Genomic DNA, 24,831 nt, shown 5'->3' on the forward strand with positions numbered 1-24,831 from the left:
CTTGAGGGCATAGACCATTAAACAAATTTTAATGACTGGCAAAAACCAGCTGCCACTAAATCTATGATGACCATCCTAATAAAATTGTGAGTGGTCAACTACTCTAAAGCCTGGAGGTCTTCAGGTCAGTGGTGGTTGGTTGCCTGCTTCCATCAGTCAAAGCTCCCTTTCACTGGTAGCTCAAAGGACTTTCATTTTGAGCAGCAGCTAAAGTTTCCTGCAATGAAATTGTGAAATATCATAAATAGGGATTGTTGAAATGTACTGAAAATTGGATACATTTCTTCTAAATTGGGGAAAATTTGCTGGAAGAAATAAAAAGTTGGAAACAAAGCCGCAGAGATAGATGACGACATTTTGCACTCTAGGTACACTTTGGTACAAAGACAGATTTAAAACAATACCAAAAAACACTAGCCTGTAGAGAATAGAATTAGTACTTACTTGCCCCTAAAATTATAAAGCTTCCCCCTTTAGTTACCCAAAGAAAAAATAAAAGTCTTAACCTCATCATGGCCAGCCTGCATATGGGCACCATGACTAGCTGTAATGATGATCGGATGATACACCGACTGGTTGCCAATCATTATTTCAGACCACAGCTGTCAGAGACAGCATAGTCTTACTCTCTGTGTGAGTCTCTGGAACGGCCCTGACCCCCAACCATTATTATTGTAAAAAAAAATGTCACTGTCATCCCCTCTATTAGAGGCTAGCATAGCACACTATGGGGGAGATTTACAAAAACGGGTGCATTCCGAAACTGGTGCAGCTGTGCATGGTAGCCAATCGGCTTCTAACTTCAGCTTGTTCAAAGAAGTTTTGGCAATAAAACCTGGACGTTGATTGGTTTCTATGCAGAGTTGAACCAGATTTTGCACTCTTCAGTTTTAGTAAATCAACCCCCATGCAAGTCATTTAAAAAAAACGAGTGTTGTAAATACCCATTCTAAGCTGTCTTCAGGCCGGTCACATGACTCGCGGCCCCTTTACAGCTCCGATGGATACTGCGGGAGGAGATGAGCGGACACATGATCTCTCCGGCTGACGTCAGGGGGAGATCAAGGCTCCTCCCGCAGGAGCCATCCATCGGAGCTGTAAAGCGTCCGCGAGTCATGTGACCGGCCTGAAGACAGCTTAAAATCGGTATTTACACTACTCATTTTTTAAAATGACTTACATAGTATGCTATGTTAGCCTTTAATAGAGGGGCTAGCATAAACTTATAAAAATGGGTTAACAAACACTATAAATACTCAGACAGAGAGAAGCGGGGTCTTTTTCCCTGAGGAGGAGATCATAGCATAGGGGGGCTGTTAGTCCTCTAGGCCATTCTGCCATGTGCCTGTGGGTTGTCAAAACCCTAGTTGGGCTAGCATGAGGCCTACTTTGCTGAACGTTAGACTTGTACGCAACGGAACATTTTGTTCTGTTATATTTGTTATGTTACATTAATTTGTTTTCGGATAATTTGTTATTTCTGTAGAGTATAAATATTCGATATAACTAATCCATTTTTTTTATTGTGTGAGTTTAATTTTCGGAGAATTCGTGATAACGATTCTGAATTTGGAATGACGCTTGTTTATTGAATCCATTAACACACACACACACACACATTAAATGACAGTATCTCTTCTGCTGCTCTTCTCCTGCTTTTTAAAACTCATCTCCTCTGCTTAAATACAATACAACACCCTTCTCACTCAGTTCTCAGAAATGCACGTTGCCAGTAATTCAACCTCCAGCACAAAATGCATCAGCTGATTGGGCTGTAAGAGTTACTCGGAGTCGACCTGCTGTTTCATTAGACCCTTAACGAATGAACGAATCATGCCAAATTCTTTTATTATTTTCGTTATAATTACTTTCGTATTCATTGGAATTGGTTAAATTTTTCTTCCCAAAGATGCAAAATTTGTATGAATTTCGATTTCTTACCAAACACAATAGCACATGCCTACTGAAAGTTACTGACGCTGACTGAGGAGTTGGCATCTGATGATCTAGACTGATTTCATGGGGTGAAAGTATCTGCAGGATATTGGGAGGAGACAACCAATTATTCAAGAACATTAGTGAGTGTAGACTGGTGATAGAGTTCCTAGAGACTGTGTTCTGCTGCCATCCCTCTAATGCTAGAGTCAGCATGTTAATCACTTCAATGCCGGCCACTGTCAACCCCTACCTGGCCAGGCATATTTTCAGCTTTCAGCACTGTTGCACTTTAAATGATAATTGCACAGTCATGCAACACTGTACCCATATGACATAAAAAAAAAAAAAAAGAGAGACATATAGAACTTTTTTTTGGTTGTATTTAATCATCATTGTGTTTTTTATTTTTTATTTTTAAACAAAAAAAAAACAATTGTACTGATGGGTACTGATGACGCAGCACTGATGGGCATTGATGAGGCTGTACTGATAAGGTAGCAATGACCAGCACTGATAGGTTGCACTGATGGGCACTCATATGCTGCAGTGATTATCAGTGTAAATGTCCCCTGTAACCGGAAAGCTGGTTATTGGCTTTACTTTCCTGACAGCGCTAAGGAAAGAAAATAACAATAACCAGCATTTGTTTACATGTGATCAACTAGTATTGGACAGAGTTGATCACATGGAAAAGAGCCTACACCATCAGCTCTTTACCCTGATTGGTGTGTCTAAAGGATCCCCGGGGCACGCACGTGTGAAGTAATGTGAAGGACATCCAGTCAGAACGGTAAAGCCCCTGCCCAGCCATCAATCTGCTATAGGCAGGGAAGGTGTTAAAGGGAACATTGTGTCCGGTATCCTAAATAGCTCAGTCTATTTAATTCTTAGTGAAGGGAGTTTTCTTGGATGTCCAAAGATGAAGATTAATGTCCTCAAGTTCCTACTACAAAGCTCAGTCCATCCTTTACTTGTGCAAGGACTCACAGTTCTACAAAAGAAAGTTTAGTGTCCTCAAATCATTACTAAGGGTTACTGGAGTATTCTACCATTACCCAGTACCTATCCAAGTAAATACGTGCAAAGACCTAGCGTGATTGTCGGTGATGGCTGCAATATAAGCCCTACACCCCAAATAAGCCCTACCCTGTTTCCCCAAAAATAAGCCCTACCCTGAAAATAAGACCTTATTTGGGGATATGGCTTAAATTGCAGCCATCACCGACAATCACGCTAGGTCTTATTTTCGGGGGGAACAGGGTGGATACAAAAAAAGTCTGAAAAAGTAGATGCTCAAACAGGAGTATCATGTGTAAGCAGCCTATGATTATGATTTGCACCTCGATAGTTTACATTTTTTTTTTTAAGGAAAAATAATTATTTTTTTGTTTGAATAAAAAAAATAAAAACCCTTCTCTATTTTTTTTTTTTATTTGTATTTATTTAGTCTACTATAGGCTGATTTTTGTTATTTTTAATCAATCTAATATTTCTTTTTTTTAATAAGGTATTTGTGTCTAACACTTATACTATTAAATAAATGTCACTGCATAGCCTACTGCAGCCTGAAGTTGGCAGTGTTCAGCTGTGGCCTGAAGCTTCATTTTCTCAGTGAAACTTCCATGCATGCGATCTTTATGTGATAGCCGGAAACCAATCTGATTTCTTCCCAGACATCAGTGGTGAAAGTGACAGCCCAGATTGAATGAAGGTCAGCAGTTGCATAAGGTGTCAGCTCCTAATACTCAAATGGGTTATATGTAGGCAACCAGAGAAGGGTTAAAGTCAGACGTCCTTTTTTGCTCCCTTGTGCTAGGTTAGGAACTAATAGTAATGAAGCAAGAGGGTCAGAGTGACAGCCAGGCAGCATGCATTTGCAGAATGGGAAGTCAGCAGTGGAAGCCTTCAGGAAATGTTTCCTTTAATTGAAAAGAGGATGTTCTCGCAGCTGTTAAAATTTAACAAGATTCCCCAATCAATGTCCAATTACAGTACATGGAAATCACAGCTAAAGACAACTGGTTGTTTGGAGATTAATGTGAAGATGAAAATAGATTCCCATTTGTGTAAACAGAACATAATGTGCCACATTTAGAAATGTCAAGGTGCAGAAATTGGATTAAAGCAACAGAAACCTAATACATGGCAGAGAAGTGAATAAAGGGAGTAGTAAGAACTGAAAGCCAAAACATTATAGAGTTCACAAGAGCTTTCTAAAAAACACTATATTGTCAAAAGTATTGGGACACCTGCCTTTAAGCACATGAACTTTAATGGCATCCCAGTCTTAGTCCGTAGGGTTCAATATTGAGTTGGCCCACCCTTTGCAGATATAAGGTTTAGGAGTGTGTCTATGGGAATGTTTGACCATTCTTCCAGAAGCGCATTTGTGAGGTCAGACACTGATGTTGGACAAGAAGGCCTGGCTCGCAATCTCCACTTTAATTCATCTTAAAGGTGTTCTATCGGGTTGAGGTCAGGATTCTGTGCAGGCCAGTCAAGTTCCTCCACCCCAAACTCGCTTACCTATGTCTTTAAGGACCTTGGTTTTTGCACTGGTGCACGGTCACGTCCAATCACATGCTGGAGGAGGGACGAGACCCATTTGTGTTACTTAACCGCAGCAGAGGACAAACCAGGTCTGGCATAGCTGCGGAAATCCCAGGACTGGATGGACAAAACTAGAAATCTGTAATTCATTTATATATTTAATGTATTACTAAACCCATAATAGTAAAATCAGTCTGTATTGGCAGTAAAACATGTTTTTTATACTCACTGTGGATACCTAAGGGGTTAATCCTCTGCATTGTGTAAAAAGGCTGTTTGATCCTGTCTTCTCTGATATTCCCCTTTTTCCACTGTCCCCAATCCATATCCTGGTAGTACAGAGGCTAGGGGAAAAGCTGTACTTGCTTAGTTTGGTGTGTATTGCTAGAGAGTCTATTTTTTTATTTTTTTGGGGAGGGTGCATGTGTTCAGCACAGGGCCAATCGGCACTGTCCAGACAGAGGGTCAGGGGTCCTGCAGCCTCACAGGACAGTCAGAGCAGATTTAAAACTCCCCCTACAAGCTTTAATCAGGTATGGATAGAAGTCACAAGACTGCTATATACTGCTGATGAGAAAAGGTATTTAGCAGTTTATATTTACTAAAACTATTGAATTTCCATGTTCTCTGTACTGTGGGAGACCAGATATAGTGAATGCACGCTCCTGGGTTTAGTAACACTATAACTATTGTTTTCCTGTAGTTCAGCGTTAAAGCTGAGTAAGCCCCCCTTTATATTAAATTGACCCCTATCTCCTTGCTTGCATTTAGCTGAAGCTAGAGGTCAAGCCAAAATCTCTGTTTCGCAAAATATAATTTCTGTTTTAAAAATCCAAAGCAACAAATGCCGCAAGGTGACGCAAGGTGTTGCCGGTATGATCAATACAGCATTACGAGAGAACAAATCTATATTTTTTTATGTTCAATAAAGATTTTTTTTTCTTTCTACTCTCCAATTAAAATACATGACACCGGGAAGAGAAAGAAAAGTGCAGTTTTCCTTTTTGTCTTTTTTGTTTTTTTTCTCGGCAAAGCATGTGCATTACCCAATAATAAAACTGGTTACTTATTATTTCCTATTGACATTCAAGCACAGAAATTCTTTATTATTTCTGCTGCAAACATATAAAAAGGCCGACTGCATTGCCGTAGCATTAAAAAGAAAAGAGCCGGCATTACCCAGGCGTGATAATGGATGAGTTTATTAGAAAGTTCCTAAAAAAAAACCTGATAGAAAGTGTAATATATGTAGCGTAAAAATGAGACCTGAGTCAAGTCCATTATTCAAAGGGATACAGATATTTGTCTATTATAAAAGGAACACTAAAACAAGAGGCAGCATAAAGTTAACTATCCATAGTTGGGGAGGGGGTTAAGCCACTAAAAATATTTATTTTTCCGTTTTTGGACAGATACAGTGATCTTTTTTTAAAGATTTTTGCATCTCAATGTGCAGTCCTACTAAAGGGGTCTTACTTTCCCTTTAACCACCTCCCTCCCGCTGTATAGTGAAATGATGGGCGCAAGGTGGCTCGCTCTTCGTACTTGCGCGCCCATGGGAGGCGTGCATGGGGGGCGTGCATGGTGTGTACATGGGTAAAGAGCCTTGTCATTGGCTCTTTACCCATGTGATCAGCAGTTTCCAATCACAGGTGATCACATGTAAACAAGGAAATGACAGTTATTGGCATTCCTCTCCTCACGCTTTCTGCGTGTGGGGAGAGGAGAGCTGATCAGCAGCATTTCCTCACAGGCACTGATCATCAGTGCAGCTCCAACAGTGCCCAGCAGTGATGCCAGTCAGTGCCCAGCAGTGATACCAATAAGTGCCCAGCAGTGATACCAGTCAGTGCTGCCTTTCAGTGCCCATTAGTGCCTGCTTATCAGTGCTGCATATCAGTTCTGCATATCAGTGCTGCATATTAGTGCCTCCTTATCAGTGCCACCTCATCAGTGCTCTTCAGTCCATCACCTTTACCCTCAGCTTCTTTAGCAAGGCAGTGGTCATCTTGGAGGTGTTATGTTGGAATACTGCCCTGCGACTCAGTCTCTGAAGGGAGAGGATCATGCTCTGCTTCAGTATGTCAGTACATGTTGGCATTCATGGCTCCTTCAATGAGCTGTAGCTTCCCAGTGTTGGCAGCCCCAGACCATGATACTCCCACCACCATTGACACCATCTGAACCAAATACACTTATCTTGGTCTCATCAGACCACAAGACATGTTTCCAGTAATCCATATACTTAGTCTGCTTATCTTCAAAAAACTGTTTGCGGACTTTCTGGTGCATCATCTTTAGAAAAGGCTTCCTTCTGGGATGACAGCCATGCAGACCAATTTGAGGCAGTGTGCTGCGTAAGGTCTGAGCACTGACAGGCTGACCCCCCACCCCGTCAACCTCTGCAGCAATGTTGGCAACAATCATATGTCTATTTCCCAAAGACAACCTCTGGATATGACGCTGAGCACGTGCACTCAACTGCTTTGGTCAACCATGGCCTGTTCTGAGCGAAACCTGTTCTGTTAAACTGCTGTATGGTCTTGGCCACCGTGCTGCAGCTCAGTTTCAGGGTCTTGGCAATCTTCCTATAGCCTAGGCTATCTTTATGTAGAGCAACAATTCTTTTTTTCAGATCCCCAGAGAGTTCTTTGCCATGAGGTTCCATGTTGAACACCAGATTTAACACACCTGCTCCCCATTCACACCTGAGACCTTGTAACCTTGTAGCACAAGTCACTGGGGAGGTAAAATGGCTAATTGGGCCCAATTTGGTCATTTTCACTTAGGGGTATACTCACTTTTGTTACCAGCAGTTTAGACATTAATGGCTGTGTGTTGAGTTTTTTTTGAGGGGACAGCAAATTTACACTGTACAAGCTGTACACCAGGGGTGCCCAACCAGTGGCCCGCGGAGCCTTCTGATGTGGCCCGCGACCTCTTGCTTTGAGATAGCAGGTTCTCAAGCCCTGATCATGGGTTGCCGACCCACCATCCCAGAGCATCAGTGTTTTAAATGAAGCCAGCGGTAGAGGAAGTAAGAGGCTGCAGAGGGAGCAGAGCCGCATTTGCCAATGCTTCCTGTATAGCGCCGGCTCCTGTCTGAAGAGGAGTGATACCAAATGCATTCTGCCTGTGACAGCAACAGCAACAGCTGGCAATACCTGAATGGAAGACTGTTATTAAAGGTACATTTATTACTAAAAGCAGTGTATATATGGGCATATCTGTTCTGCAGTGGTTACTGGGCTGTTTTCAAACTGATCCACAGGTACAGCGCATTGCACCTTTGGGTTACCTGCACTGAGCCATAGACTTCTGTTATTATCTGCGGGTTTGTCCATTTGCACCCACCTACCTCCAATCCGATCCACAAAAAAAAACAGAAGGGGATCCCCATCCATCTGGTTGGATCAGATAGGGGGGGGCCCACAGAGTAGAGTGGGCTGTGTCCATGTCCGCTCTGCATATATAGCGCGGACACGGATCGGTCCGCTCCACTTATTGTGGCCCACGACCAGTTGCCAAGTCGCTTAGCTGGCCCTCGCTCTTCAAAAGGTTGGTCACTTCTGCTGTACACTCACTACTTTACATTGTAGCAAAGTGTCATTTCTTCAGTGTTGTCACATGAAAAGATATAATAAAATATTTACAAAAATGTGAGGGGTGTACTCACTTTTGTGAGATACTGTTTGTGCGTGTGTATGTGTGTGTATATATATATATATATATATATATATATATATATATATATATATATATATATATATTGTGATATTGGGGTGTTTAGCTCAATTGGTAGATGCATTTTTTTAGTCCACATCAGGCAGGTGTTGATGGTTAAGGGCCTGGTAGCCCACGTTTATTATAAGAAAAACAAAATATTAGTCCATCCAGTAATCCCACGCAGGGGTCCAAGCTTAAATTAAATACAGAAAAATCCAAACGAAAATGCTAGCCCACCTGGCTACTCTTCAGCAGTAGTGCTGCTATAGGTACTTGCCCCTCAAACGAGCTGCTTGGATACACACAGTCTTAGGCTCCTTGGACGCACACAGCTTCAAGCCCTTTAACGCACACAGCTTTGGACTCCTTGGACGCACACAGCTTCAACCCTTCGACGCACACAGCTTTGGGCTCTTTGGATGCACACAGCTTCAACCCTTCACGCACACAGCTTTGGACTCCTTGGACGCACACAGCTTCAACCCTTCGACGCACACAGCTTTGGGCTCTTGGACGCACACAGCTTTAACCCTTCAACGCACACAGCTTTGGGCTCTTTGGACACACACACACACACACACACACACACACACACACACACACACACACACACACACACACACACACACACACACACACACACACACACACACACACACACACACACACACACACACACACACACACACACACACACACACACACACACACACACACACACACACACACACACACACACACACACACAGCTTCAAGCTACTCCACTCCACCATCCTCCACACTCTACTCCCAACAGCCCCTTCGTTATATGGGCCTGTGTGCAGCTGGGCACACACCCTGCTCGTTATCATCAAGACCTTGACACAGGGTTGGAGATCCCTCTTTCCTCCAATTTCACAGGGACAGAGCCTCGCTCTGTCACAATATATATATATATATATATATATATATATATATATATATTGTGGTAGTATGGTACCCCACCAGCAGAAGGATGCAGGGTTCTCAACCAGGCAGGTTGAGGGGCTCCAGGGGAGTTGTTTGTTTGTGAGGAATCTGGTTTTTCAGTTTCCTCATTGTTTTCAAAAATCCAGTTTGGGACCTGGAGCCCGGAGATTCCATAGTGTTATGGGTGGGACGAAATCTCCAATCCTGGGACCGGGTTTTGGGAACAGCCAGAAGTCTGGCTGGTTGATTGCACAGGTGGGTCCTGGGCTTATAACAGAGCCAAGACCAGGGTTCTGGGCTCCACCCTCCCGAGGAGTCCAGGCAAGCAAGGGAGAAGCATGCATGTCTGCATGGTGTAGTCAGAGGGCCCAAAGCTGTGGGATGAGCAGTGAGGAAGAGTAAAAGAGGTACAGTCCGTGATCTCTGTTATATGGCCAAGAGGGCTGAAGGGTAAAGCCCAAACGGCAGTACTGCTGACCATAAAACCAGGTGGCTTGGTATTTTTCGTATACTACTGCTGTGAAATTGAAACCCCTGCGTGGGAATTATTGATGGACATTTTCTTTTCTTTTTTTAATAAAAGTGGGTCAAAAAGCCCTGAAATTGAGTTTCTGGTGTGGATTGGTCTTGCTAGCGGGTGCTACACATGAGTTAAACAACCCCCAATATTACAATATATATATAAGCCTTATACAGTAGCTTCAAATATAGTAGTTTTGATGGGAGTTGATGGGAACTCTAAAAATAGTAACCTACATTTTGAGAGGTTGCGGTAAACCTTCCAAGGGCACCATTGAAGAATACTCCTCACTCCATGTAGGATATCCAACATCAGTAACAGACCCCACAAATGTTATTTTAGAGGAGGCTGGTATAGCCACAAAGAGGGCCAACTCCATATGAATGAGTTTATTCCATATGGGGCCAACTTCATATAAGGCATGATCAAACCTTTTTCCATTAAGTGTATAGGGAAGGAAAAATTGAACTCCCCAGCAGAAATGCACTTCTAAAATACCACTTGTGTGATGGGATGGCTTTAAATATATTGCAACAAAAGCAGGTCCAGATTTCCTTTCTAGGCCAATGGACGTCTGCTGCCATTGTGTAAACCCATGTAAGCTCCCAACTGGACTAGTGGTCAGGCAATTGGCTACACAAGAACCTACCACTGCATTGTGGGAGAAATAAGAGAGAATCACACTAATTATACCTTGGTAAATCTTGGTATTTCCCTTGGTTTCAGCGAAAGCATGAACGGACGAACGTACCAGTTGGGTTTTTCAGTGGGAATTTGTTGTAAATGTAATGTTTGTTTTTCTTTGTCACTTAGGGAGACATTCAGAGGACCAATATTCAGGTTGACTTCGGAGATGGCATTGCTGCTTCCTATGCCAACCTCAGTGCAACTGAAGATGGCATCAAGCACATCTATCAAAATGTAGGGATCTTCAGAGTCCTGGTGCAAGTGGACAACAACCTTGGTTCAGACAGTGGAGTTCTTTATCTTCATGTAACAGGTAATGCTTTTGTTACTAATTCTCAATGTCTAAGATGGAGCTTATTCAGTCAGGAAATGGCAGTTGTAACCTGACCCCACTATAGACATCCATTCCCAACCATTTTAAAGTCATGAAACCCACTGTTGGGGAAACTCTAACTGTTCATAACACATAGTATCATATGATGAAAGGTTTTGTATTTTACAACAGAAGAGACTCACTATTTCCACAAATCAGGGAAGAACATCATGCCAACTGTTTTGTATTTGTGGAACATATCAAAAACATATCATGCAGACACGTTCTACAAGCTTTTATGGCCGACAAAGACTCCTTTCTGGCTGTGTTACCCAAGCCATTTGTGCTGGCCGAAACCATGACATTCTTGATAAAGTAACAGTCTCCAATAGTCCCTAAGGGTCTATACACACCAATTCATGGCCGTAAAGTGCAGTAAAATGTGCATATTAGTGTGCACATACCACTGTGTGCTGCAGTGCCATTTATTTCAGCAGTGACAGGTTCTCTTATTTTGCATCAGTGATACTCACCTAAACAGGCAAAATGACAAGTTCTCTTTAAAATATTCCAAACTGTGAAAATGTTGATCTTATATTTTTTTGCTACAATGTTGCAGCATTGACATATTTTAGAATAAACTGTGACATTTTTGCCCTTTAATTACATGAAAGACCCCCCTCCTCCTCCATCGCTAGCGGCATACACATCGCCTCCACTTTGCATCTCTGTCTTTGCTGCAAACTTTGTATCTTCTTAGAAATCCGCAATATTCCACGTAAACAGTATTTAAGGAGCTAAAGCCATTCGGAGCGAGGCAGTGCCACCTACTGTTCCAAATGAATAATTCATCGTACGCAGCAGACGTGAACTTTGTGCAATAGTCTTTGTGCGTCTGGCGGTATCAATCTCTGCACCGCAGGCTCCCCTTCCGCTAGACTATTAATATCCGTAATACCCGAGACATCAATTAATACATGCGGCTGCTGAAGTCTGTGTTAACTAATGCTATAATTTGCCTGTCGCCGGCTGAGCTAGGGATTTTAATTATTCCGGAAGTTGGAAGTCAGTAAATTTGCTGGCATTAAAAAGACAGTCGATTAATCGGGCAGGTAGGAATGTGCTGAGTGCAGCAACCCACACTAGCCAATCAGAAATTCTCTTTCATGAAAAAAAAAAGTTTGGCTCTTTGGCCTTAGATTCATTTCATATATGTCCTTCCTTGGCAATCACCATGCTAATGACATTTTATATATATATATATATATATATATATATATATATACACATACATACATATATATATATATATATATATATATATATATATATATATATATATATATATATATATATATATATACCTTATGTTAGATCCAGTGACGCCATCACAGGGTCTCTTTGCTTCTCAATGCATTGTAAGCAGTCCATGGCCAGGGCTGGACTAGGACAGAAATTTGGCCCTGGACTTCATCCAGACCGGCCCACTTACATTTTGACCCATCAGCACCCCTTTACATCAGAGTCCCATCAGCAGCCCCCTTACATCAGATTACCATCAGCAGCCCCCTTACCTCAGAGTCCTGTCAGCAGCCCCCTTACATCAGATTATCATCACCAGCCCCCTTACATTAGATTCCCATCAGCAGCCCCCTTACATCAGAGTCCCATCACCAGCCCCCTTACATCAGAGTGTCCCCCTCCCGCATGCACTCACAGTTCTGAAGGCAGCTTCTTTTCTTCCTCTCTCCTGTCATGTGATAAGTAACAAGTGATAAGGGGAGAGAGGAAGGAAAGTCTGCCGTCCATCTATCTCCCCCTGCAGGCTGGAGGGAGCATAACGCCAAATGCTTTCTCCAGCATATGACAGAAACTTCTCCTCTTGACAGGAGTGAAATCGCGATCACTCACTGTCAGAGAGCAGCGGCTCCGGAATTGCACCTGACCGGCTCACTGAGTCATCGGCCCACCGGGAATCTCCCGGTAGTCATGATGGCCAGTACATGCCTGACCATGGCTGGTGGGAGGGGCTATACATAACCTAAAAACATTAGAGCACCCTGCTTCAGTATTTTTCTCGAGTCCTTAGCCCTGATGTAAGCAGTGGGATGGGACTGCCTTAGGTAATGCCCACATGTGATGCTGAGCCTTGTCAAAAGCACCAAAATCAAATGAAGGAAAGGGGAGGGGAGTGTGGTAGAGGCAGTCAAGCTGGGGATGGAAAGAGCGGAATGATGCTGGTTGTCCTCCAGCCAAGAAATGGAATGGATGCTATATGGGTGGCTGCTGCGAGATTTACTTCAACGTTCCATCGATGAAGCTGTGTTGCAGGTGTGACGTAGTGTCAGACCTTACAAGTTTAGTAGTAATTACTCATTAGGCCTCATGCACACTGGACATTTGGCCATCTCTCCTAAACACCTTTACTCCTGGCAGCAGCATTTTGGGGGAAAAAAAACAATTGACGCATGTAAACGCATCTAAACGCACCACATGTCATTCGTTTTTGTTTTTTCGGTCACTCCACTGCTCCTCAATGAACTGGCAGTAGGTTGGCATAGACACATAGGCTAACATGGAGTGCCATTAATAGGCAGTAAAAAAAAAAACACAAAAGAAAAATGCCACCTAAAACACATCCAGTGTGCTTCACAAAACTCTCTGCCTTATGGAGGCTGGAGATCTGATCTTCAGGCACAGTGGCAGCTGGTGGTATATATTTTTTTTTTTTGGGAGGAGGGGAGGGCAGCAAACAATCCACCAAACACCACCGATCCCACCAGCGGTTGGTCAGTCAGGTCACAGGCACCCCACAGGCACTACTCTGCGCCCACCATTTTTTTAAGCCATTTAGAGCCTCAGGCTCTAATCATGTGCTTCAGAAAAAAGAAAAAATCCCATTGGAATCCATGCATTGGGCGCCCTGCATGTAGATTAGGGGCCGGGCGCATGGATTAGGGGAGCGGCGACCCTGCGTATGGACGGGCCATCACTTTTCAGGCAGGAGCTCTGGTGTCCTGCTCTCCATTCTAGACATGTGCAATTTGTTTTGGTCCGGATCTAAATTCAGACACGTTTTTGGTTATTCGGAGATTCGGATGCATCCGAATTTCCAAAAAACAATAGTAAGGAATTTCGTTAAAATTTGTTTTGTTTATTAATTTTCTAATGAATTACAAATTTTCTGAATGATTTGAATTTGAATGTTATCAATCGATCTGAATTCTGTGTGAAGAATAGATAGTTGTTAAGGAGTGGGCTGGGAAGCCGGCCACCCCGTCCTTAACAACCAGTGACTCATCAGCTGTTAGCGGGTTTCCCTGACAGCTGAATGTATGAATGTATTTTTATATATATATATATATATATATATATATATATATATATATACTAAAAGAATACCGGCTGTGAATAACAAAGAAAAAAAAAACATTCACACCAAAATTAAAATAATAATGGCATGGAGTGCCCCCAAAATAAATATCAGACCCTTATCAAGGAATGCAGCCCCGCAGGTCAGAAGTGGGGCAATGAGACGAGCGAGGCCACCAGGCCACATGCCCTCAACATGAGGGGGGTGCTATGGGGTAGGAGGACCCCACCCCAAGCACCTTGTCCCCATGTTCATAAGGACAAGAGCCACTTCTCCACAACTCTGGCTGGTGGTTAAGGGGGTGTGTGGAAGCCCCCTTCAACAATGGGCCCCCAGTTCTGCCTCCCCATGTGAACAAATTGAGGTACATTTATACCCCTACTCATTCACCAAAAAAAGTGTCAAAAATAAATAAAAACACACACACACCTCTCTCCCTTCCTTACCCCTTTTCCTTTTTTTCTCCCTCCCCCATAACAGAGGTCAAATCAAGCTCCCATATCTCCCATATGATCAATCAGATCTTTACATCCTCAGCTGGGCCATCCCCAAGCCTGGTCCTGTTATCTCCCCTCATCCCATGCTGCCTCTGCCAACACGGTGGACACATATCATTCCGATCTTGGTGATATTGACACACCCATTTGTGATTCTTTCCTATTTACCATCAGCTTACAGCAGCAGCCCTGACAAAGGGGGAGTCTTTGTTCCCCCCGAAACACATTGGCTTGTTAACTTGATGCTTCTTTCATTAAACGACCACAAATTAACCTTCCTACTTGCCTTTTATTGAATAACAGGTGCTCCTTTCCACACACCTTCACTGTTACATCCTCTGGGACTCTGATAATCATCAACAGCTGTTGGGTGGATGGATCAATAGACTTCACCTGCTCAAAAAACAATAGAAACCAGCATAGTGCTCACCACTATTTTTATTGACCAAACCAAAAAATCCCATTCACATGTTAGAAGAAGAGCAAAGTCCATACTGTATATCACTTTAAAATACAGTATTCAGTGTCGCTGGGGCGGATAGCTGCGCCCCCATTGGGCCCCCAGTCATTCGTCCCCAGCCATACTGAATTTTAAAGTGATATATGCACTTTTCTCTTCTTCTAAAACTGAATACTGGATTTCACATATCTGCAAGTGTTTTGTCACTGGATTTCACAGTTGCTTATGAACTTTATTAGACTAATGCAACAAAATGTTGTTTGGATTAATGTTTTATATTATTATTGAATCACTCTATCACATTAATTTATTGTATCACACACACATAGGAAATCATTGTTTATTTTTTATTTATTTTTATAGTAGCACAGTACTTTCACATCCTAACTTAGGGTGATTTTATCACTTTATTTCTTAGTTTTCTTTTGTACTGGTGCACAGGATAATATAGTTTCTATCTAATGTTATAGTTTGCTCTACAAATTGAACATTTTGATACAGAGTTTATCCTGAAAAATGATAAAGGATCTCAAGTAGATCTGTGAACTGAGGATCATTCCCCTTGTGTCTTCTCTCCACCTCCTCTTCTCCATTCTCCATTCTTATTTCCACTCTTTTTCCTACCCCCTTCTTCGTTGCATCCCTCTCTTCTCCCTCTTTATTCTCTCTCTCTGTCTTGTCCTCCTGGTTTCTTCCTCTTGGTTCTCTCTTCTCTCACTCTTTCATTATCTCTCTCCCTCTCTCTCATGCTCTCTGCCTTATTCTCTCATTCCCTCTCTTTGTCTTAACCCCTTCATGCCCAAAGGTAAAATAAATCTTAATGCCTAAGCACAATTTTGCAACTTTGACGTGTTAGTAAACAAAAAACGTACACATCATCCTAACTACTTTGTGCATCCAGGTGGATTATACCTTGTTTTTTTTTTTTTTCAGTACAAATTGGGCTTTCATTTGGTGGTAAATGGTAAAGGATATCTCCTGGTTTTTTTTTTTCTTTTTTTCTTTTTTTCTTTTTTACTGTTATCAAAGGAAAACTGGCCCACAATAATAAAAAAACAATAATTTTTTTAAAAAAATTTAACTGTATATTTCTTGCTACTACCATAACCTACCACCAAAAATCAACACACAATAAATTCTCCTACTCTTGACAATCACAGCAATACCACAGCCCAGAAACAATAGTGCACATTTTGCTTTTATTCATCTTACCTAAAACACACTGACACTGATACTAATTGAAAAAATAATAAAAATCATGCCCAAAATATACTGACCCTGACATTAATCTTTGACCCAAACTTGACCCACGCACTGACCCTGGCACTGACCTAGATCAAACCTTGCTCCAGTTATTTTTTCTTTCTTTTTTCTTTTATTTGTTATTTTATTTATTTTTTTACAGTTTTTTTTTTCTCTCTCTGCAAGGAGAGAGAGATACAAAGTATCTCTCCCCTCCATTCACAGAGAGACAAGCACAGAGGTGGATTTCCCAGTGACTGATCACTGTGGTAGCCAATCAGAGGCTAATGCAGCGATCAGGTGACCTGGAATCGGGGGTTCAGTTGGGAGCTCCCAACTGAAATATGGGAGGAGGACACTTCCCAGCATGGAGGTTTCAATAATCCGCACAGTCCCCACACACTGACCCCAGGAAATCTCCTCTCTGCCTGCTGCTGCAAGCAGAGAGGAGAGCACTATGGAGTGTGAGCTCCTGGGGTCAGTGTCCGGGAACTGTGCGTATTATCAGATTATTAGATCTCCACACTGGGAAGTGACCTCCTCTCATCCCACATTTCAGTTGTTGTAAAAGGTGGAACTGATTGAACATAACCACTGATAATTTTCTGCCCAGTTCTGATGAGATGCTGTGGATATCCACCATGTTAATCTGAAGCTACACTGTAAAAAATATTGTGCTGGGTCTAAAAATGTACTAAAATGAACTATTTCCATCAGCTTTCTAAGTCCTGTCAACCAAATTTAATTTTGTCTGACTCATTAGACTTTCCATGTTTTCAACTTAGTTGTTAAGTAAAGCCAACTCAATTTTTTTCAATTTATAGACCATAGTGTTTTAAGTTAGGAATACATACCTTAACTTGTCTGGAACTATAATTCTAAGTAAAGCCAACTCAATTTTTTCCAGTTTATAGACCATAGGTTCAAATAAAGCCAACTCAATTTTCCAGTTTATAGACCATTAGTTCAAGTAAAGCCAACTAAATTTTTCCAGTTTATAGAAAAGTTTAAGTTAGGAACACATACATTAACTTTATCTCAAGTACTTATATAGCACTGTGAATTTACGAAGTGCTTTACATATACATTGTGCATTCACATCAGTCCCTGCTCTTAAGGAGCTTTCAATCTAAGATCCCTAAATCACATTCATACATACACATATTAGGGTCAATTTACACAGGAGCCAATTACTCTACCAGCATGTCTTTGGAGTGTGGGAGGAAACCTACTCAGGCACAGGTTAGAACATGCAAACGACAGGCAGGGAGTGTTGCGGTCAGGATTCAAACCAGCGACCCTTTTGCTGCTAGATGAAAGTGCTAAACACTACACCACTGTGTACACACCTATTACTTAGTTACTTACTTAGGTGTCCGTTTATGAAGCAGTGATCAGCAGTGATCCAGAGGATCGCGGCTGATCACAGCCCATAAACAGTTTATGAACCAGAGATAATCGGGGGGAGAAGTATTTGAACTGGTTCTCCCGCCGATTATCTCCGCACACTGAGAATCCTCATTGAATGACACAGTAATGGCCAGTTTATGAAGCTGCAATCTGAGTGCTTCACTGGCGATCTGTGTCAGAATTCACACTCCCCGATTCACCAGCTCAGAGGTGGAGAATCGGGGAGTGAAGAGGGGATCTGAGGGGGAAAGAGGAAGATAATTAACTTCCTTATGCCTCGTTCAGACCCCCCAACACTGTAACCATGTACACCTGTCATATTTATTTGTATACATATATATACAGTATATATATATATATATATATCTCTCATGTGTGTGTATATACATGTGTATATATAATGTCTGTGTGTATATACATGTATATATTATGTAGGGGGACTCTTTATTTTACTAACATTAATCACACCGTGTGTCAGTGTATTGAGCTGTGATAATTTATCACACATTGACATCTCTGTGTATTGGTAAATTTCTAGTACTGTAATCTCGTAAAGTCTCACGAGATTGCAGTATTAGCCCCTGTACACACGGTCGGACATTCTGCCAACCAAATCCGTCGGATTTTGTCCGTCGGATTTTGCCCGTCGGATCTTGTCCGAAACTGTTGCATACACACGGTCGGACTATGCCGATCATTCAGAACGTGATGACGTAATTTCGTTATGATGGGACTAGTAGCCAATAGCTTTGATGTAGGAATTTGATCTGAGCATGCGTGGCACTTGCACTGCTTCATAAAAGGACACCTTAGTTACTTAGTTTTAAGTGATATCAACTTGTAACTTACTCAATGTTTTTAAGTTGGTAAAACTTATTTTCCAAATGTATTTCATATATTATATACAAATAATACAATAGTATGTTTTTTTTTGTTTTTTTTAAAGGAATAGTCTCATGAAACAGGCTTTCAAAACAAATTAACATGTATTATTTCTAAAGTGTTACAAATGTAATATTATTAAAGCAGCATCAAATGTAAATGTAAACATTAAAAACAAACAAAAAAATGACTTTCTAAGCTAACAAATCAAACTGAAACACATGTATATACAGTATATCTGTAAAGAACATAGAATACAGAATATATTAACTTTTTTTAAAGCCTTTTAGGAAATTAATTTGCACTTTAACCACTTCAGCCCCGGAATGATTTACCCCAGGCCATTTTTTTGCGATACGGCACTGCATCGCTTTAACTGACAATTGTACAGTTTTGCAACACTGTACCCAAACAAAATTCTTTCTCCCCCCCCCCCCCCCCCCCCACAAATAGAGCTTTCTTTTGGTGATATTTGATTACCTCTGCAGTTTTTATTTTTTTCGCTATAAACAAAAAAAGACTGACAATTTTGAAAAAAAAATTGAAAAAAACTATTTTGTTTCATTTCTGCTATAATACATATCCCCCAAAAAAGTATGCATCAGTTTAGGCTGATATATATTGTTCTACATATTTTTGGTAAAAAAAAACCAATAGGCATATATTGATTGGTTTGCGAAAAAGTTATCACGTCTACAAACTATGCAATAGATTTAGGGACTTTTAATTTTTTTAATTATTTTTACTGGTAATGGCGGTGATCTGGGACTTTGGACATTGCAGTGGGCAAATCTGACCCCCAAATTACATATTTTTGAGGACCAGTGACATTATTACAGAGATTAGTGCTATAAAGATGCACTGATCAATGTATAAATGACACTGACAGGGAAGGGGTTAACACTAGGGGCCAATAAAGGGGTTAAGTGTGTTCCCTGGTTGTGTTCTCACTGTATGGGGGGGTGGGCTACCAGGGACATGAGAGAGATAGCTGTTCCCGATCACTGGGAACAGTAGATCGCTGATATGTCATCTGGCAAAATGGGAATTGCCTTGTTTACATAGGCACATCTCTGTTCTGCCTCTGTATACCGTGATCATGGACATCGAGTCCAACAGACCCGTGGGCACGGTCCCGCGTGCGTGCCCGTTATCTCCTGTGCAAAGACCAACGTACACCTATAGCGGTTTGCGCAGGAGAGTCGACCTGCCGCAGTATAATGATGGTGGCTGGTCGACAAGCGATTAAAGTGTGAACTTTTGAAGACAGATTCCCCACATCTAGCTCTAAAAAGATCTTCTGAAAAACGTATTATATTTTAGGTATATTTTAGGTTGTCAGGGTAGCTCAGGCTAAATGTATAAATGAGTCCCATAATCATTCTTTGATACAAAATGAGAGTGCTATATGAAAAATGCACTATACCAATAGGCTTGTTTTTCCTGCCAATGCATCATAAATATGGTATATTTGTTTTTGAAATGTAATAACATAGTGCAAAATGGGCGGGACTTTAGGGTACATAATCTAACGTTGAATATCCAATATCTCAAAAACCGAACAAACAGTTTGTTTTTGTGGTACAAATCAGCACAAACAAATTGTTTTTAAAATATAATAACATGGTGCAAAGTGGGAGAGGTTTCATGAACTATAAGGCCTCATGCACACGGACGTTTTTACAGCCGCTTTTTTGAGCGTTTTTTGCAGCTTAAAAACGCCTGTCCATGTTAGTCTATGGCTTCATGCCCACCTAGGCGTTTTTGAGCTGCAAATGGCATAGGCGTTTTTAAGCTGTAAAAAAACCCGGGACCAGTGTGTTCCGTGGCGCAGAGCTAGAGCTGTAAAAACGCGAATCGCGGGAAAACACGCAACATATTTTCTTTGTTTTCTGAGTGCTATAGCCAAGAGATGTGTTTCTTTAAAAACGCTACTTAACGCTAACGCTAAAAAACGCGCAAAAACGCCAATGCAAAACACGGTAAAAATCGCGTTTTTAATGCCGATTTTTCCAGGCATCGGAGCTAGCTTTGCAGCCAGTTTTTTAAAACGTCCGTGTGCATGAGCACTAATGCACAATATCTCTGAAACCAAACCAGCACATACGTTTGTTTTTGCAGCACAAATCAACACAGATGCAGTGCAAACAAATACTATCTTTGTTTTTAAATTTTAATAACATTGAGTGCAAAGTGTGCGGGGCTTGATGTTACCTAATCTGTATTTGAATTCCAATATCTCAAAAACCGAAGCAGCTGAAACATTAATTTTTGTGGCACAAAATAGTTTTTTAAGCTTAACAACCGGCGGTCCCTGCATCTTGGTTGTGTTCTGACGAATGCAGTGAGCGCAAACTTTGAATGCGCACAAGTTGTCTCAATAGGTGTATACAACCTAGGTCCATTTATTATAAGTATGTTAATCAGCAAATAAAATAAAAATGTTGGATGGTATGTTAAAGCGGGAGTCCGCCGGGAGTCCGCCATTTTTTTTTTTTTTTTTAAAAGCCAGCAGCTACAAATACTAGAGCTGCTGACTTTTAAAATAGTGACACTTACCCGCCCAGCGCGCCCGCGATGTCGGCACCCGAAGCCGATCTCTCGATCGTCTCTCGGGTGCTGCCGCCGCCATCTTGGGTATGGGAATCAGGAAGTCGAGCCTTTCGGCTTCATTTCCCGGTTCCCTACTGCACATGCGCGAGTCGCGCTGCGCAATAAGGATGGTCCCCGCTGTCTCTGGGATCCGTGTGTTTCCCAGCAGGCAGCGGGGGACTTTCGGAAAGGGGCTTAGATTCTGCGGAAAGGGGTGTACCTTCTGCAGAATCTATGCCGGAAGTGGGTGCCGATACCTGTACTGTACAGGTACCTGCACCCCCCTCCCCCCTGAAAGGTGCCAATTGTGGCGCCGGAGGGGGGGAGGATTCCAATGAGCGGAAGGTCCACTTTAGGGTGGACCTCGGCTTGAAGCAACATTTAAAGAATGTGAATGATAATGTGTTCAATGTTCATTCTATACCTTTAAATGCTATTTCAAGGCTTGTAGTGACTTGAAAAAATTCTTGTCACTGGTGGCACTCTTTTGTCCTGATGGACCTCAAACATATGGGAACTGCCTTGTGCAGGTTTTCAAAGTTCCAGAAGACGTCAAACTATTTAAAATATACAGCATCAAAACTCGTACGGTTGCACGTCCTGCAGTTTCAGTCAAATGAAAAGATAATTTTTTTAAGTAAATGTAACTCTGTAAGTTTTGTCTAGATTACTCAATATTGTACATTATTTTCGTAAATGTAAAATGTGTGTTTTAAGAACTAATGAAAATGACGTATGGTACTTAAAATATCAAAATATAAAAGTAAATGAATTAACATTTATTTTTATGTTGAAAATGATAAAAAATTTATGTTAAAATTACAAGCCAACAGAATCACTTTTATTAGTGCATGGACACGTTCTAGAGGAGTCTAAACAAGGTATTAATACAAGCGCATGTGACTTTTTATTACTAATAGTCCATTAACTTTGGTACCTAAAGTGGTGGCACAGTAGTGGTGTCTGGAATCTGTGGCAGATTTTTGGATTTCAATTCTTACATACTTCACTGAAGGATATTCATGATTTCTTTCTGGATATGAACTTTGTTTTGATTTATCTCTTATGATTTTCATGCACATTAGCGTATCAGTTTTCTTTGTTTGTTCTATAGATGTACAATGATGTGAAAAAGTATTTGCCCCCTTTCCGATTTTTCATTTTTCTGCATATTTGTCACACTTAAATGCCTCAGATCATCAAACAAAATTTATTATTACACAAAGATAATCAGAGTAAATACAAAATGCAGTTTTTAAATGATGGTTTCATTTATTAAGGCAAAAAAGCTGTCCAAACCTTTATGTGAAAAAGCAATTGCCCCTAAACCTAATAACAGGTAGTGGCATTCTTGACGGCAACAACTGCAATCAAGCATTTGCGATAACTGGCAATGAGTCTTTCACATTTCTGTGGAGCAATTTTGGCCCACTCTTCTTTGCAGAATTGTTTTAATTCAGCCACATTTGAGAGTTTTCCAGCATGAACGGCCTTTGTAAGGTCATGATACAGCATCTCAATTGGATTTAAGTCTGTGCTTTAACTAGGCCACTCCAAAACCTAAATTTTTCTTTGTTTTGAACCATTTGGAGGTGGACTCGCTGTTGTGTTTCACATCAAGATGTGTTTTGGTAAATATGAGATGAGCCTTTGTGTTCTCTTTGATCAGCAGTGGCTTTGGCCTTGGAACTCTCCCATGGATGCCATTTTTGCCCCATCTCTTTCTTATTGTTGAATCATGAACACTAATCTTAACTAAGGCAAGACCTTAAGTTCTTTAGTTGTTGTTCCGGGTTCTTTTATGACCTCCTCGATGAGACGCCGTCAGGCTCTTGGAGTAATTTTTGTAGGCCGGCCACACCTGGGAAGGTTCCCCACTGTTCCAAATGATATTCATTTGTGAATAATGGCTCTCCCGTGCTTCCCTTGAGTTTCAAAGCCTAAGAAATGGCTTTGAAATCCTTCCTAGACCGATACATGTACATTACTTTGTTTCTAATCTGTTCTTGTTTTTTTTTTTTAGATTGTGGCATGATGTGTGGCTTTTTGTGATCTGTTAACGTACTTCACTTTGTCAGACAGTTTCTATTTATGTGACTTCTTGATTCAACAGGTCTGGCGGTATTTAGGCCTGGGTGTGGCAAGTGAAATTTAACTCAGCTTTCCAAAAAACTGTGGTTAATCACAGTTCATTCATGATTCAGCATGGGACGGGGCAATTACTTTTTCACATAAGGCCAGGCAGGTTTGAACAGCCTTTTCACCTAATAGATTAAAAAAAAATATTTAAAAATTGCATCTTGGATTTACACGGGTTATCTTTGTGTAATATTAAAATTTATTTGATCTGAATCATTTAAGTATGAGAAATATGCAAAAAATAAAATAAATCAGGAAGGGGCAAATACTTTTTCACAGCACTGTAGTTGTGTCACCTGAGAATAACAAAGCAGCATCTGTATATACTGTAATGTCAATTTATCCTCCAAATCACCTCTTCTGAATCCCACTATTTGACCATTCCACTTTTAGCTGCAGCTACCTTGGCTTCCAAAGCCAAGGCAAATAAAAGGGGGGATAGCGGGCTTCCTCATCTAGCCTCTATTTAACATCATTAGTCAGTGTTGAGAAGCTATTAATAATTTTAAGGCGAGTTATAGGGATTTAATATAACAATTTGACTCATGTTATAAATTCGTCCCCTGAGTTAAATTCCTTTAAGACACACCATATATAGGTCCACTCCACACTATGAAATGCTTTAGTGGCATCTAAGGATAATTGTGACAGAACTGCTTGGGCACCCCGCTAAGGTACTTTCGTCTGCCAGCCAGCCCCTTCTGTCTTCCAAACCATTCTGAGCAGATTGAGAGCTAATACTAGCTAGACATGTGCAATTAGTTTATTTTCAATTTTTTTTTTAAGGATTTAGACAAATTTGGTCATTTGGAAATAATCCAATCTCCGAATTTTAAAATTTCCAAATGTTTACGACTATTCGGAAATTCTAAATTGTGGACATTCTGAAATTCGGATAATTGGAAATTCGGATGCTCAAAATTTGTAAATCAAATTATAAATTTTGGAAATTTGAAAATGTGGAAATTTGGAATTTCAGATACTTGCAAATTTCAAAAATTTGAAATTCAAAAATCTAAAAATTCTGAATTTTGGAAATTTCTGAAATTTGGAAATCCAAAAATAAGAATGGAAATTCAAAAGAACGAAAATCTGAAAATAACAACAAAAATATGAAAATTCAAAAACCCGAAAATTCTAAAATCTGAAAAAGCTAACTAATAATAACTTAACTATTGCTAACTATTAAATTATAGATAAATAGGTATTGAAATTTCCTTTTGAAATGTGGCTGTCATTGAATGTAACGAATAGAAATGTATCCGAAGTTAAGAATTATCCATAATAAAGAATGCTGTATCTAAACAAATGGAAGGTAATGAGTTAATAATAATAAATAACAATAATAATAATAATACTAATAATAATAATAAAACGTATTATTACTATTTAGTTCCATTCCATTTATTTAGGTGTGACATTCATTATTTCGGATAATTCCTAACTTTAGATAAATTTGTATTTGTTACGTTCTCTAACAACCAAATTTGAAAGGAAATTCCAATACCTATAATTTAATAGTTACCGTATATACTCGAGTATAGGCCGACCCGA

At 40.7% G+C, this 24,831-nt stretch overlaps 1 protein-coding gene across 5 annotated transcripts in view; it reads left to right on the forward strand.

Annotated features, from left to right (window-relative positions):
- Positions 1-24,831, forward strand: part of SORCS1 (sortilin related VPS10 domain containing receptor 1) — a 1,028,639-nt gene that overhangs the window by 889,610 nt on the left and 114,198 nt on the right. For all 5 annotated transcript variants that reach the window (XM_077455080.1, XM_077455083.1, XM_077455081.1 and 2 more), the window contains exon 19: positions 10,496-10,682. In XM_077455080.1, the coding sequence (XP_077311206.1) occupies positions 10,496-10,682 (187 nt within the window). The remainder of the gene's footprint in view (positions 1-10,495; positions 10,683-24,831) is intronic.

Source organism: Lithobates pipiens, unplaced genomic scaffold (genome assembly GCF_037356315.1).
Source record: "Lithobates pipiens isolate NorthernLeopardFrog02 unplaced genomic scaffold, aLitPip1_a1.2 Scaffold_25, whole genome shotgun sequence".
Taxonomy (NCBI): Eukaryota; Metazoa; Chordata; class Amphibia; order Anura; family Ranidae; genus Lithobates; species Lithobates pipiens.